At 41.5% G+C, this 14,638-nt stretch overlaps 1 protein-coding gene across 4 annotated transcripts in view; it reads left to right on the forward strand.

Annotated features, from left to right (window-relative positions):
• Positions 1 to 722: 722 nt before the first annotated feature.
• IL20RB (interleukin 20 receptor subunit beta) overlaps positions 723 to 14,638 on the forward strand; it is a 30,807-nt gene continuing 16,891 nt past the window's right edge. The window contains exons 1-3 of one of the 4 annotated variants that reach the window (XM_032630160.1): positions 723 to 988; positions 3,655 to 3,765; positions 13,136 to 13,262. In XM_032630160.1, coding sequence (XP_032486051.1) covers positions 916 to 988; positions 3,655 to 3,765; positions 13,136 to 13,262 — 311 coding nt within the window. In that variant the 5' untranslated portion in view covers positions 723 to 915. Of the gene's footprint in view, positions 989 to 3,654; positions 3,766 to 11,653; positions 12,891 to 13,090; positions 13,263 to 14,638 lie in introns of those variants that run through there. The other 3 variants (XM_032630162.1, XM_032630161.1, XM_032630163.1) reach the window with 3 other exon arrangements.

The raw sequence follows: 14,638 nt of genomic DNA on the forward strand, positions 1-14,638 counted from the left end.
ATAATGGTGGTTTCCAGGAGAGGAGAGAAGGCGGAGTTATTGTTTAATGGATATAGAGTTTCAGTTTTACAAAATGAAGAGTTACGTGGACCGATGGTGGTAATGGTTGTACAACAATTTGGATGTATTTGATACCACTGAACTGTATACTTAAAAATGGTTAAGATGGTAAATTTATGTTATGTGTATTTTACCACAATAAAAACAATTTTTTAAAATCCCCGAACAAACAAAAGGTAGTGGAAAGAGTCTCGTTCCCATTTTTCTCCTCTGTCTTCCCAATTCCCACTCCCTTTGCCCCAAGGTAAACAGTCTTGGTAGTTTTCTCTATCTCCTTCCAGGTGTTTTTGCAGCTGCAAGCACATATGAAGCTATATATTCTTCACCTCCTGACTCTATAAAAGATATTTAGAAAAAAATTTTTAAACTTCTCTACTTTTTTTGAAGTAGAGATGTAGAAAAACAGCTAATCAGTACCTAGCTTGCATGAACTCACAGGAGAGAGACTTGGAAGAGAACAGCTATTAGATAAGAAGTTCAGATAATCTTGCCTGCTACTGCCAGGGGTGCCTCTGGAGACCACCAGCGTCCCCCAGAGCAGAGCCTATGATCTAGGTATCTCCCCCATGCAGATTCTTAAGCTTCCCAGTTATCTTTTCTCTGGAACTCTCCTAGGCCACACCCCCTGATGCAACATCTGGGTTTGGGCAGAAAGGAGGGTGGTGCCCAGCCTGCCTCTTGTGAGGTGTCTGGGCTGGCTCCTCTTTCCAGAACAATTCAGGCTTTACAGCGACTCAGACTCAGCTCCAACTTCTGCGTTCCGAAGCAAGGATGGCTGATACGGAAAGAGTGCTTCATTCTGGAAGGAAACAATGTTCCAGGTCAAACTGAGCCTGCCAAACAGAGACCCTCACAATGGTTCTAGAAGAAATCGAGACAAGTCTTATCATGTGGTTTTCCTACGCCTTGATTCCTTGTTTGCTCGTGGGTAAGTATGAATCAGAATACCACTTACAGTCTGGGACTCAAATGTAGGTTAGGAAGGTGAAAAATACTTTCCCAGGGTTTGGGGTTGCAATATATGCATAGAACATCTTATGTCTGTTTTTGAAAAGGTTTCTCACCTCCTAATCCTCCATCCCCACAGAGAAAAGGCCTGCATTCTGTTTAGAAATCTCTCAATGTCCACAGAACAATCTAGGGAGATAAAGCATCAGAAAAATAGTTTAAAGGTTAGCAGAGATCCATGCATTTTGTTATTTATCTTATTATTTAGTTTTAAAAGCCACAACATAGTTATTATCTCAGTCTTTTTGTGTGTGCCTCAGAGATGTTCACTGTAAGGACAGGTTTAAGTAAAGATTCTAACAAAATACACGCGAATAGAAAGACATAATTTGCAACTTTAATATTGGGTACAAGATTTATGAAAATTGGAATTCTCTCCTGGTCACTTCAGAAAAGGTAGCAGTCAGGTACTCCATACCACTTTAAAAACTATTTGGTTTGGGGCATTTTGCCTGCCAGTAAGATTACATAATTTTCTCTGCTCCATTCTGGCTGCTTGCACCTACATGTTATTGTTCTGAAATCGCAGCTTTCACTTTTGATGTTTCTTCCTGTCAACTAACATTTAAAAGAAATTTCTAATTTGAATACACCAAGGTCCTAGGCACTTTGCAGTGTCTGTGGGTGTCTTGAGTACTTTCTTTTTTTTAACACTGAGAACTAATTATTCTAGTTAGTTTAAATCAGGTAACAAATCAGTGCCGAGGTGATTAGCAAATGTTTAGAGCTGACTTAAACATCAAATATATGCCTGTGTAGCTCAAAACCCTTCACAACTCTATGTCTCAGCACATGATGAGCAACTTTGCTGTTTGTTTCATGACACACCATATTTAGGCCCCAATCCTATTTCTCACTACTCCTTGAAAACAAGTATGGGCCACAGGCGGCTGCTGTCTTCACAGCTGGCGCATCACCCCCCCACCCCCACCCCCCCCACCCCCGCCATTTCCTCCTCCTGGTCTTTATTGTAGTTCTTTCCCTCAGAAGCTCCCTCTCCAGTCCTTACCCCATCCCAAACCCGTCCTCCCATCATCATTCCAGATGGATCCCTGCTCCTGCAGACCCTTCCCAGACCTCTCTCCTTTGATCCTTGACCCCATGTACTCTGTTTCAGTGGGTTATTTCTGTTGCCTGCACTGGCCTGAAGGCAGGACCTAGGCATCTTTCCTGGCGTCCCCACAGCCCCTAGCATAGGCTCAGCATGTTAGCTGATCAGTTAGTTACTTGATTCATTGATTAGTTGGTGGCACAAACAAGTTGCTAGGAAAACACTCCTCCACTAAGCTAAAGGGAGAAGACGGGGTGGCCAAATGAGAAGGGGAAAGGCCAGCATATTTTTCCTGATTTTTTTTTTAATTGAGGTATAACTGACATATGACATTATATTAGTTTCAGGTGTACAACATAATGATTTGATATTTGTATGTATTGTGAAGTGGTCACTGTAATAAGTCTAGTTAACAGCTGTCACCATACAAATTTTTTCTTCTTGTGATGAAGACTTTAAAGATCCACTTTCTTAGCAATTTTCAAATATGCAGTATAGTAACTATAGTCACCATGCTATATATTACATCCCCATGATTTATTTATTTTATAACTGGAAATTTACCCTTTTTGATCCCCTTCACCCAGCTTTTAATTTGACATTTTCTTCAATGAGGTAGTCCAGTCTTTTAAGCCTTTTCCTGAAGACTCCTATTTCAAGTAGACCTGGAGATGAGTACTCTTTTGCCACCTGTAAACTTACACAGAAATAAAAACAACAAACAAAAAACTACAACAACCATCCCTGTCCTCCTCCACCACCCACCCAAAAAAAAAAAAAAACAACCAAAAAAACCCCACCAGTGGTAGAAGCCACAAGGATGTCAGAGTGAGAAAGATCTGTGTATGTTTTGACTTTTATCACTTGCTCGTTCAGTGAGTATATCTCTTATCACTTCAGTTTCCTCATCTGCAAATTGGTCAAAATAGCTACCTTTCCGTTGGGAGGTGTCAAACGAGATTATGCAAACAAAGGCACTCTGAAGATGTTACTTTTCATCTGTTGGTTATGCAAACCGATGGTGGTGTCAGCAGTTATTTGCTTTAGCTGAGGTTGCCTTTATGCAATTTTGACCATTTACTCTGGACTGTGTAGGAGCCTGCAATGATTTCTGCAATGTCTAAATGAACTTCTACTACTTACTCTAGATCCTTGGGACAGATGGGTAGAGGTCTTGCTCTCTTTTACAGAATTTATTTGCCTTGCCCTGTCCCTTTCAAATAATAGTGTGTAATTCAGGAAACTGATTCCCACTACCAATAATAATAATAATAGTAATAATAACAGCAACAATGACCATCGCAACTGCCATTTATGACCACACACTGTGCTCTGGATTAGCAAAAATATTCTCTTGACATCTCACATCAATCCTGCAAGGTAGGTGATATAACCCCCATTTTATACACTAGGAAAGAGCGGCTCAGAGAGGTTCAGCTATTTGCCCAAGCGTATACATCTAATAAGTGGGAGAACTGGGATTTGACTCTGGTTCTGCTGGCTACAGAGCCTGTGCCCTTTGTACTTCTCTGCAGAAGAAGCTGAGACGTTGAAGCAGGCCAGAAAAAGTTTGGAAGGACAAAGCAAAAGGAATAAAGAAGATGTTGCTGTGTTTTCTGACACATTTGCCATAAGGGCTGTTGGAGGTAAAGGTGGCAGAACAGAGCCAGCGGGGGAGCTGACAGCAGACACAGTGAGGGGAAGCCAGCATGGCGATTCCAGGGAGGAGATGCAAGGGGTTCTGCCTGGGAAATGTGCCCAGGGGCTTTGTGGTGGGCATAAACCTCAGAATGACACAAAGGTCTAATGTGAGATAGGAATTCAGGGGGAAAAATCAGGCCGAGGCTAATTTCACTAAGGAGCCAAGACTTGGTTCACCTGTTTCGTTTTCATTCATTCTGTATTTCTGAGCGCCTGCTGTGTGCCACGTTCTGGGTGGTTAGATATGAACAAAACAGTGTTTTCTGTCTGCAGGGAACATAAGAACCTGCTGGGAAATACACCTAAGTCTTTAGGGGTTTATCATTCATAGATTTTTTTATTATTATTATTGAGGTATAGTTGATTTATAATGTGTTAATTACTGCTGTATGGCAGAGTGATTCAGTTATACATATATATATATATATATATATACATTCTTTTTTATATTCTTTTCCATTATGGTTTATCCTAGGATATTGAATATAGTTCTCTGTGCTACACAGTAGGACCTGTTTATCCATTCTATATATAAAAGCTTACATCTGCTAACCCCAGCCTCCCACTCCATCCCTTCTTCCAACCCCCTCCCCCTTGGCAACCATCAGTCTGTTCTCTATGTGCATGATTCCATTTCTGTTTCATAGATTGGTTCATTTGTATCATATTTTAGATTCCACATATAAGTGATATCATATATCGTTCATAGTTTTAACTATCTTTCAGGTACCTGAAGTAAGGTCTAGATCAGTGGTTCTCAACCTCAAGTGCACATTGGAATTAACTGGAGAGCTTTTAAAAATACAAATGCCAGGATTTCACAGCCAGAGGTCTGATTTAACTAATCTAGGGTGCTGCCTGGTCTTTGGGATTTTTCAAAACTTCCTGGGTGGGGCTCCTTAGAGAAGTGGTTTATTCCATAACTGGGAAGAGAAAATAGAAGTTTGGAGCATCTTGTGGTAAGGAAGGAAGTGCTCAAAAAAGGATGGGGAAAATGCAACAAGGATCCTGGATTAGATCCTGGAATGAGAAAAGGACATTAGTAGAAGATTTGGCAAAATCCAAATAAAGTTTGGAGTTTAGTTAATAGTAATGTACAATGTTAGTTTCTTAGTTTTGACAAATATATTGTGACTATATAAGATGTTAGCATTAGGGGAAGCTGAGTGAAGGGTGTACAGGAAGGAACTCTGTGTACTTACTGTCTGCGTTTTTTCCCTATAAATCTAAAATTATTCTAAAAATTAAAAGTCTATTAATAAAAATAACATGAAAAAAGAGAGTGAGAGATGGGAGTAAGCCAAAAGGACAAAAAACCCAAAAAAGCTCCCAATGGCCAAAGCTGGAACGATTTGAGTAACAAAATAAATAACGATAGGGCTTCCCTGGTGGCGCAGTGGTTGAGTCCGCCTGCCGATGCAGGGGACATGGGTTCGTGCCCCGGTCCGGGAAGATCCCACATGCCGCGGAGCGGCTGGGTCCGTGAGCCATGGCCGCTGAGCCTGCGCTTCCGGAGCTTGTGCTCTGCAACGGGAGAGGCCACAACAGTGAGAGGCGCGTGTACTGAAAAAAAAAACAAAAAACAAACAAACAAAAAAACGATAGAATAAAATAAATTTCTATTACAAATGGTGGAGAAGGAAGAGCTATTTCTTACAGAATTCCAGTTAACACATAGAAAATCACAAAACATCGCAGCAATGATTGTTGCAAGTAATATCTACCAATATACACAAAATTTAATGGATGGAAGTTGGGGGAGAAAGAATATTTGCATAGTATCACAGTATCTCCCCTAAGTTATTTATTAATTATAAAGGGGAAAATGGTCATTTTATAGTGAAGACATCACCTTAACCAAGTAGTCAAGGTAAACACCACCAGTAATAAGACATAGCAACATCATGTATTCCCTGTATGTGCCAAAAATGCACAACCTTAATCAAATCATGAAAAAACATCAGACAAACCCAAACTGAGAAATAGTCTAGAAAACAACTGACCAGTACCCGTCAAAAATGTCAAGGAAAGATTGAGGACAGATTGAAGAAGACTAAGTATAGATATGACAACTAAATGTGGGATTCTGGATTGGTTCCTGAAAAAGAGGAAGGAAAGAAGGAAGGACGGCAGGCAGGAAGGAAGGAAGACTTTAGGGGAAAAAATCGGTGAAATTCGAATAAATACTGAGGCTTCATTATTGATATTGGACCAATGTTAATATCTTCCTTTTCATATTTGTACTATGGTCATGTGCATCTGGAAGGCTGAATGAAGGGTATATGGGAGCTCTCTGTACTATTTTTGCAGCTCTTCTGTAAGTCTGAAATTATTTCAAAATAAAACTTAAAAAAACACCCACAAAAAGCCACCTCCCCAGTAATTCTCATGGGCAGCCAAGGTTGAGAACCATTTAGAACTCTATATACCAGTGCTTCTCAAACTTTAATATGCTTATGAATTACCTGGGGGAGCTTGTTAAAATGCACATTCTGGTTGTGTAGGGCACAGCTTGCAGCCTGAGAGTCTGCATTTCTAATAAGCTCCTGGGTATTGTGATGCTGCTGATCCAAAGACCATACCTTAAGATCCTGAAGCAGTAGATCACTTTCCTGAGGCATGAATTGGTTTGCATACCTTTTGAAGCTGGGGTGGGGCACTAGTTACTTAGGCAGCCAGTGATGCCAGCAACCTGCTTAGCAGCCATGTCCTAGCTCAGCCTTGCTCTTTTCTTCTTCTGGTCACATACAAGGGGATTCTCTTGAAATAATTTACTATATTCGAGGGAGACATTTTAGGGTATCGTGTCAGTTCATGGTATCAATATCCCCTGAAGTGCAAGCCCCATGGGGTAGTCAGAATGATGGTCCGCCAAAGACATCCACGTTCTAATTCCTGGAACCTGTGGATATATTACCTCTTATGGAAAAAGGTATTTTAAAGATGTGATTAATGTTATGGGATTTTGAGATTAGGAGATTATCCTGGATTATCAGGGTGGGCCCAATCTAATCACATGAGTCCTTCAAAGCTGAGAACCTTTCCTGGATGCAGTGAGAGAGAGATGGGAGGACAGAAAAAGAGGCAGGAGAAATTTGAAGCATGAAAGAGACTCAACCAGCCATTGTTGGCTTTAAAGATGGAGGAAGGAGGAGCCATGCGCAAGAAGGTGGGTGGCCACCAGCAGCTGGGAATGGCAAGAAAACAGTCTCCCCTGGAGCCTGCAGTCCTGCCAACACCTTGATTTTAGCCCAGTTAGACCTGTGTAAGATTTCTGATCTATGGAACTGGAAAATAATAAATCTGTGTTGTTTTCAGATACTACATTTGCGGGAATTTGTTACAGCAGCAATAGAATACTAATAGGCCGCAAGAAAGAGGAATCAGCTTTGTGAATGCAGCTCTATGCAAAAAGTGTTGCTTAGCTACTTTCTGCCACATTGAGCACCAGAATCTTAAATAGTCACAGTCACCTGGCTCAAGTCTCTATTGGAAACACCCAAGAGGCTCCACCCAGTGGGCCTTCTTGAGATACTGAGTCAGACTGCTAGAACAAGAACAATTCTCTACAGTGACAGGAGCATAACTATTCACAAGGAACCAAACGATTATACAGAAGATATTCCAATATCTTGGTCTAGCTCCGTTGAGAATTCTCATCCAGTGTGGCTGAGGAAATAATTATTCCCAATTTTGCACCCTTCTCTCTGTGGCCAGTAGTCTTTCCTGTTCACACTGTAAGCTTACTCTCCCCTCCTGCCTTGAGTGTATTCTTTGTTTTTGCATTTACTCATTCACATCAGGAAGAGTCTCTATTCACTGGTTTCTTCAGAGACTTGACTTCAATACACATTACTCCTGGCTGGTAGATGACATTTCTTGTTAATGAGAATGGTGGGTGGATAACAAAGTTTTCTTTTTCTTTTATTTATTTATTTTTGCGGTACGCGGGCCTCTCACTCTTGTGACCTCTCCCGTTGCAGAGCACAGGCTCTGGACGCGCAGGCTCAGTGGCCATGGCTCATGGGCCCAGCCGCTCTGCGGCATGTGGGATCTTCCCGGACCGGGACACAAACCTGTGTCCCCTGCATCAGCAGGTGGACTCTCAACCACTGCGCCACCAGGGAAGCCCCAAAGTTTTCTTTTTCTCCACTGAATTGTGTTCTCAGGACCACAGTGAGCCTTGTCTAACTACTGGAGGGGATTCACCTATGAAACCCTTCATAGGTGAAAGGAGTCACTCTCAGCTTGGAGTCTGAGCTGAAAATAGACTTCCCTATTTAGTGTCCTAGCATAAAATGGATTTTTCCTCATGTAGGGCCACCATGCTTTCTATGTAACCCAATTAAACATCCCCTGGCATCAGTAGTTCATGGGCATTACTGATTTTCCATCTCATTCCCAATGTGTATGTGTGCTACATAAACAACAGCGAAACAAAGATGGAATTTGGAATATATGGTACAAATGGCATAAAGATATTGAAGATGTTGCCTACAGGGCTCAGAAAGAAGCAGTAGTTTTCATTTTAAGACAGGAATGAGACTGAGTATTTTGCCCATAGTGGAGTTAGATTTGGAACTTCACAGGTAGGAGAAGACAGTTACACAAGTGCAAACTGCTGCATAACATAATGGAGCCACCTAAATTTTGGGACATCTCTTGCTGTTGTCCTGCCTGTGTGCCCCTCATGAAGAAAGATATACCCAGAAACTCAACCTCAGAGTAGTTGCTTAAATCCTTGATGAGTGCCCTGGTCATTAGGACACCTAATTGTTAGGTCTCCCACCCTAAACAGGTGTCCCTCACTGATTTAATTGACTGCACCTAATTCTACAACTTTACTTTTCTCCTGGGTGCATTTCATCCTGTTTGAATTTATCCTATCATGGTCTTTTAAAATGTATCCTGTCATGCAGATAATCAGAATTAATGCTAAATTTTTAGGTGTGATGACACTATGTTTGTATTTTTTAACTGAAATTTTGTCGAGGTAATTCTAGATTTATATGCAGTTATAAGAAATAATACAGAAAGCCCAGTTTCCCCAATGGTATTTCGCAAAACAATAGTATAATATCACAACCAGGATATTGACATCATTGATACAATCCACCCGTCTTATTCAGACTTCCCCAGCTTTACTTGCACTCGTTCGAGCGTGTGCTTGTGTGTGTGTGTGTAATAGGTTTGTGTATTTATTACCACAGTCAAGATACTGAACAGTTCCAGTACCACAACGATACTCCTGTTGCCTTTTTAGAACCTCCCCCTACTGTGCCTTTCCCCACTGTTCCTAACCCCTGGCAACCATTAATCTGTTCTCCATTTCTAAAATTTTGCCATTTCAAAATGTTATAAAAATAGAATCATACAGTATGTAACTTTTGGGGGGTTGGGTTTTTTCACTTGGCATAATTTCCTAGAGATTCATCCAGATTGTTTTACATAGTGATAGTTTGTTCCTTTTTTTTTGCGGTACGCAGGCTTCTCACTGTTGTGGCCTCTCCCGTTGCGGAGCACAGGCTCCGAACGCACAGGCTCAGCGGCCATGGCTCACGGGCCCAGCCACTCCGCGGAATGTGGGATCTTCCCGGACCGGGGCACGAACCCGTGTCCCCTGCATCGGCCACTGCGCCACCAGGGAAGCCCCAGTTTGTTCCTTTTTATTGGATATACCATAATTTGTTTAACCATTCACCTGTGGGCATCTGGGCTGATTCCAGTTTGTTTATAGACATTGTTGTGCAGATCTTGTGTGACATAAATTTTTACTACTTTGGGATAAATGCCCAAGAGTGCAAATGGTGGGTTGTATAGTAATTACAAGTTTAGTTTTACAAGAAACTGCTGAACTATCTTCCAGAGTGGCTGTACCACTTTATATTCCCACCAGCGATGTAAGAGTGACTTTACCTGCATCCTCACCAGGGTCTGGTATTGTTACTTTAAAAATTTTTAGTCATTCTGATGGCTGTGTGGTGCTATCTCAGGGACATTTTAATTTGCATTTCCCTAATAGCTAATGATGTTGAACATCTTTCATGTGCTCATTTGCCATCTGTATGTACTTTTTGGTGAAATGACTCTTCATGTCTTTTGCCCATTTTCTAATTGAATTGTTTGCTTTTCTACTGTAGGGTTTTGAGTATTCTTTGTATATATATTCTAGATATGAATCCTTTGTGCGATATAGTTTGCAAGTACTTTCTCCCGGTCTGTATCTTGTATTTTCATCCTCTTAACAGGGTCTTTTGCAGAGCAAGATATTTTAAGTTTGATGATGCCCATTTATGTTTCCTTTTATGGATCTTGCTTTTGGTGTCAAGTCTAAGAAATCTTTGTCTAGGTCTGAAGATTTTCTATGTTTTTTCCTAAAAGTTTAGAGTTTCATATTTTGCATTAAGTCTATGGTCCACTTTGAGTTATTTTTTGCCTAAGGTGTGAGATTTAGGTTGAGGTTTTTTATTTGCCTGTAAATATCCAGTTGCTCTAATATTATTTGTTGAAAAGGCTATCCTTCCTTCATTGAATTGCTTTTGTATCTTTGCCAAAAGTCAGTCGAGCATATTTGTGTGGGTCTATTTCTGGGATGTCTATACAGTTTCATCAATCTATATGTCTATTTCTTTGTCAATACCACACAATCTTCATTACTGTAAGTCTTAAAATTGGACAGATTGATCTCTCTCACTTTATTCTTTTTCAGAGTTGTTTCAGTTATTCTCCTTCCTTTGCCTTTGCTTATAAATTTTAGAAAAAGCTGGTATATATCTACAAAAAACCTTGCTGGGATTTTGATAGGAATCACGTTAAACCTGTATATCAATTTGGGGAGAATTACCATTTTAACTATGTCAAATTGTTCGATTCATGAGCACAGTATGTCTCTCCATCTATTTATATTTTCTTTGAAATCTTTCACCAGCATTGTGGAGTTTTCCCCATACAAATCCTAGATGTGTTTCATTAGATTTACACCTGAGCTTTTCTTTTGGGGGAGGGAATGATTGTAAATATTTTAAATTTCTGTGTATAAGTGTTCATTGCTAGTATTTAAAAGTACAACTAATTTTTAATGTTTACCTCGTATCCTATGAACTTGCTGAACTCACTATTAGTTTTAGGAGGTTTTTTTGTAGATTCTGTGGGATTTTCTACGTAGCGTGCAAATAGGGGGAGATTAATTACTTCTTTTCCAATCTGTAATGCCTTTTACTTCCTTTGTTTGCCTTATTACAGCTGCTAGAACTTCTAGTACAATGTAGAGTAAAACTGATGAGGGTGAGCACCCTTGCCTTGTTCTTGATTTTAGGGGGAAAGAATTCAGTCTTTCACCATTGAATAAGATGTTAACTGTAGGTTTTTTATAGATGGTCATTATCAAATTGAGATAACTCCCTAATGTTCTTGACTTGAAGAGAGGTTTTTTGTTTTCTGTTTTTAAATCATGAATGGATGTTGAATTTTGTAAATGCTTTTTCAGTGTCAACTGATATGATTGTATGATTTTTCTTCTTTAGTTTGTTGATGCAGTGGATTACATTAATTGATTTTCAAATATTGAACCAGCCTTGCATACCTGGAATAAATTCCACTTGATCATGGTGCATAATCCTTTTTATACATTATTGAATTTGGATTGCTAGTATTTTGTTGAAGATTTTGGCATTTAAGTGCATAAGATATATTGATGTGTAGGCTTTTGTGTTTTTAAATACACACTACCTTTACCTGATTTTGGTATCAGGGTAATACTGGCCTCATAAATTAGTTGGAAAGTGCTTTTTCCTCTTCTATTTTTTTGAAGAGATTGTATAAAATTGGTGTTAATTTCTCTTTAACTATTTCATAGTATTCTCCAGTGTAACCATCTGGGCCAGGAGATTTCATTTTTGAGAGTTTTAGAATTATGAATTAGAGCTTTATATTTACATAGCTTTATAATCTTCGCATATCTGACTAGGGAAATGTTTTGTCTACTTTACCAGAGGAAGGATGTCAGAGAGGACCACGCTCCACCCTCCCGGGTGACCTCACTGCAGCTGGCTCTTTTCCTTTTCATCCCTTGGGTGATTACAGGTTTAAAGGTGGGGATGGCAGGAAGCCTCCCTTGTGGGTACCCTAGGTGTTTCCTCACAGGGCAGGCCGTGGATGCTGAGAGTGAGATCAGGATGCATCACAAGGGTCCTACATTAGGGAAGAAGCAAGGGCACCAGGTGGGGTGTCCCCAGCAGCACCCATCCTCTCGTGGTTACAGTGCTGGATAACGAACAGCAGGTGCCAATCTGGAGACAGGCACACAGATGAAAAGTCCCAGGCAAGGGTCCCAGCCTCATACACACCATGCTGTTGATATTATCACTGCAACTGTAACAGCAAAGGGAGGCAGGTGTTGGGCATTAAAAGAAGAGCGTGTGAAAGTCGGAGGAGAAGACCATATCGGAAGATCCGGACTGCACCCTGGGTTACACGCAAGGATGAGCCCTGAGGCTGCAAGGTCCTTATGAGGGCAGGTTCAGCTTCACAGGCCTCTTTGATTCTGTGTGCAAACTGTAGACCCACTGTGTGCACACTCTGAGCACACAGCTGTGTGAGCAGGTGCTTGAATCCCGGCTGGCTCAGAGGGCTGCAGGCTGCCTGGGGTGGAGTCTCCGAGCTGGCTTGGTGCCTTTCTGCACTGGACTCCTTCCACGGCAGACCTGAGCCTGCACTTCTCAGATGGCAGCTGCGCCCTGTTTGGCCTTCTTGGGGACACAAACAAATTGCTTTGGTACCTGAGGATGGCAGTAGCAGGAGAAGGTGGTGATGAGAAGCTGGCAGGAGCCAGTATGGGTTTACCATGTAGGGGTGGGGGGCTCAGGTTTACGCAACTTGCTTTAGGTCACATAGTAAGTGGCAGAGTCAAGGCCTGCATCTAGATCAACGTGACATAAGGGTTGTACATAATGTGCTTCAGTTTCCTCATTTGTACAACAGAGAAACTAATGGTCCTTACCTCCCAGTATGGTCATGAGGATTAAATGAGATAATCATGTGACAACCTAGCACACGGCTTAGATAGAACATGGTAAGTGCTCAATAATATTAGCCATTATTATTATTAATATTAACATGCCATTCAATCACCAAAGGCAGAATTACAATGATGATAGCAAAAATTTAGCATGAACACAAGTATGGTGACTTTAGAGTTGTTTCTAGTTCCTAAGCATGTTTGGCTTTTCATTAGAAACTAACTTGAAGCTGTGGCATTTCCCCCGATGCCAGCCTCCTGAGCTCACCTGTCAGCCTGTCTATCTGCCTTGGTCTCAGATGGAGTGGCTGTTCTGCCTGCCCCTCAGAACCTCTCTGTACAATCAACCAACATGAAGCATGTCTTGACATGGAGCCCAGTGATTGTGCCTGAAGAAATAATACACTATTCTGTCGAGTACCAAGGGTGAGTTTTGTGTGGTTTTTTTTTTTAGTTTTTCTCTTTTAGACATTAGTTGATTCCTCTCCAGGAATCACAACCTTCATTCCAGAGCTCAAGGAGGCTTTGTGAGCCCAGGGAGAGGTTACTTCCCATGATCTGCATCCTCTGTCTGCATGGGCACTGAGAGAGTTGAAGCAACAAGGGAAATTGTCCCATGGATTTGACAGTGAACTCCCTGGGAGCACAAACATGTATAAAGACTTTTTGGTGAAGCTTCTTTCCAACAGTGAGTCAGTTGTCTAATGCTGAAGAAAATTTTAAGAAGAAACAAGTTTGTCTCTGACTTGAGGTGGAGAAATCACTGGGGACGCAGACCCTTTGGGGGTGGGGGAGACCTCAGTTTTTCCTGACTGTGTGCTTGCCCCTAGAAGCCAAAACAAATTGTGATCCTATAGGTCAGCTGGCCCTTCTCCAGGTGTCCAGGCCCTCGGAGCTGTCAAGGAGTGACAGGGACACAGAAGATGCTCAATATATTTCATTAACAACTTATACAAACTGAACAACTACACGTGCAGACATTCTCTTAGGCTCACGGGTACAGTTGACAAAGCTTCTGGACAGAGGGAGCTTACATTTAGAGGAGACAGTAAAAAGGTAAAGAAATAAGTACACGAGGTCTGCACTGTCCAGTGTGGTAGCCACTAGACACAGACAGCTATTTAAATTTAAATTAATCAAAGTTAAATTAAATTAAATTAAAATGTCTGTTTCCCAGTCGTACGAGCCACATTTCAAGTTCTTAATAGCCACATGCGGCTAGTAGCTACCATATAGAACAACAGGGATACAGAACATTTCCACCAACACAGAAAGCTCTACCAGGCAGCATTGCTGTAGGTAAGTTCAGATAGAAATCAGCTCTAGGAGGAAGCTAAAAGGCTGATGCAACAGAGAGTTTCTTCTGTGGTAGCTTTTTATCAGATGGTCGGGGAAGGTCTGTCTGAGGATGTGCTATTTAAGCCAATATCTGAAGGACAGGAGCAGGCAGCCAATGGGAATGCAGGGGCAGAGCATTTGAGACACAGCGAACATGACAGCCTGTCGGAGGGAGGGCCAGGAGGCCTGTGTGGAGGGAGCATCACGTTTAGGGGTGTAATGAGAAGGCCAGAGAGTCTTGTAGGCCATGGGAGAGAGTTTGGATTCCATTCTAGACTCTTTGGAAGCCACTAAGGAGACAAATAAGATGCTCTGCTGAGTGATGCATGGTTTGAAGACTGGCAGGAAAGGAAGCGGGAAAATCAGTCAGGAGACACACAGCAAGGAAAGGGATGACAGTGGCTGAGACTGGGGTTGTGAGCATGCAGATGGAGAGACTGGGACACAGTGGGGTTTATGCTTGG

Source organism: Phocoena sinus, chromosome 4, assembly GCF_008692025.1.
Source record: "Phocoena sinus isolate mPhoSin1 chromosome 4, mPhoSin1.pri, whole genome shotgun sequence".
Classification (NCBI taxonomy): domain Eukaryota; kingdom Metazoa; phylum Chordata; class Mammalia; order Artiodactyla; family Phocoenidae; genus Phocoena; species Phocoena sinus.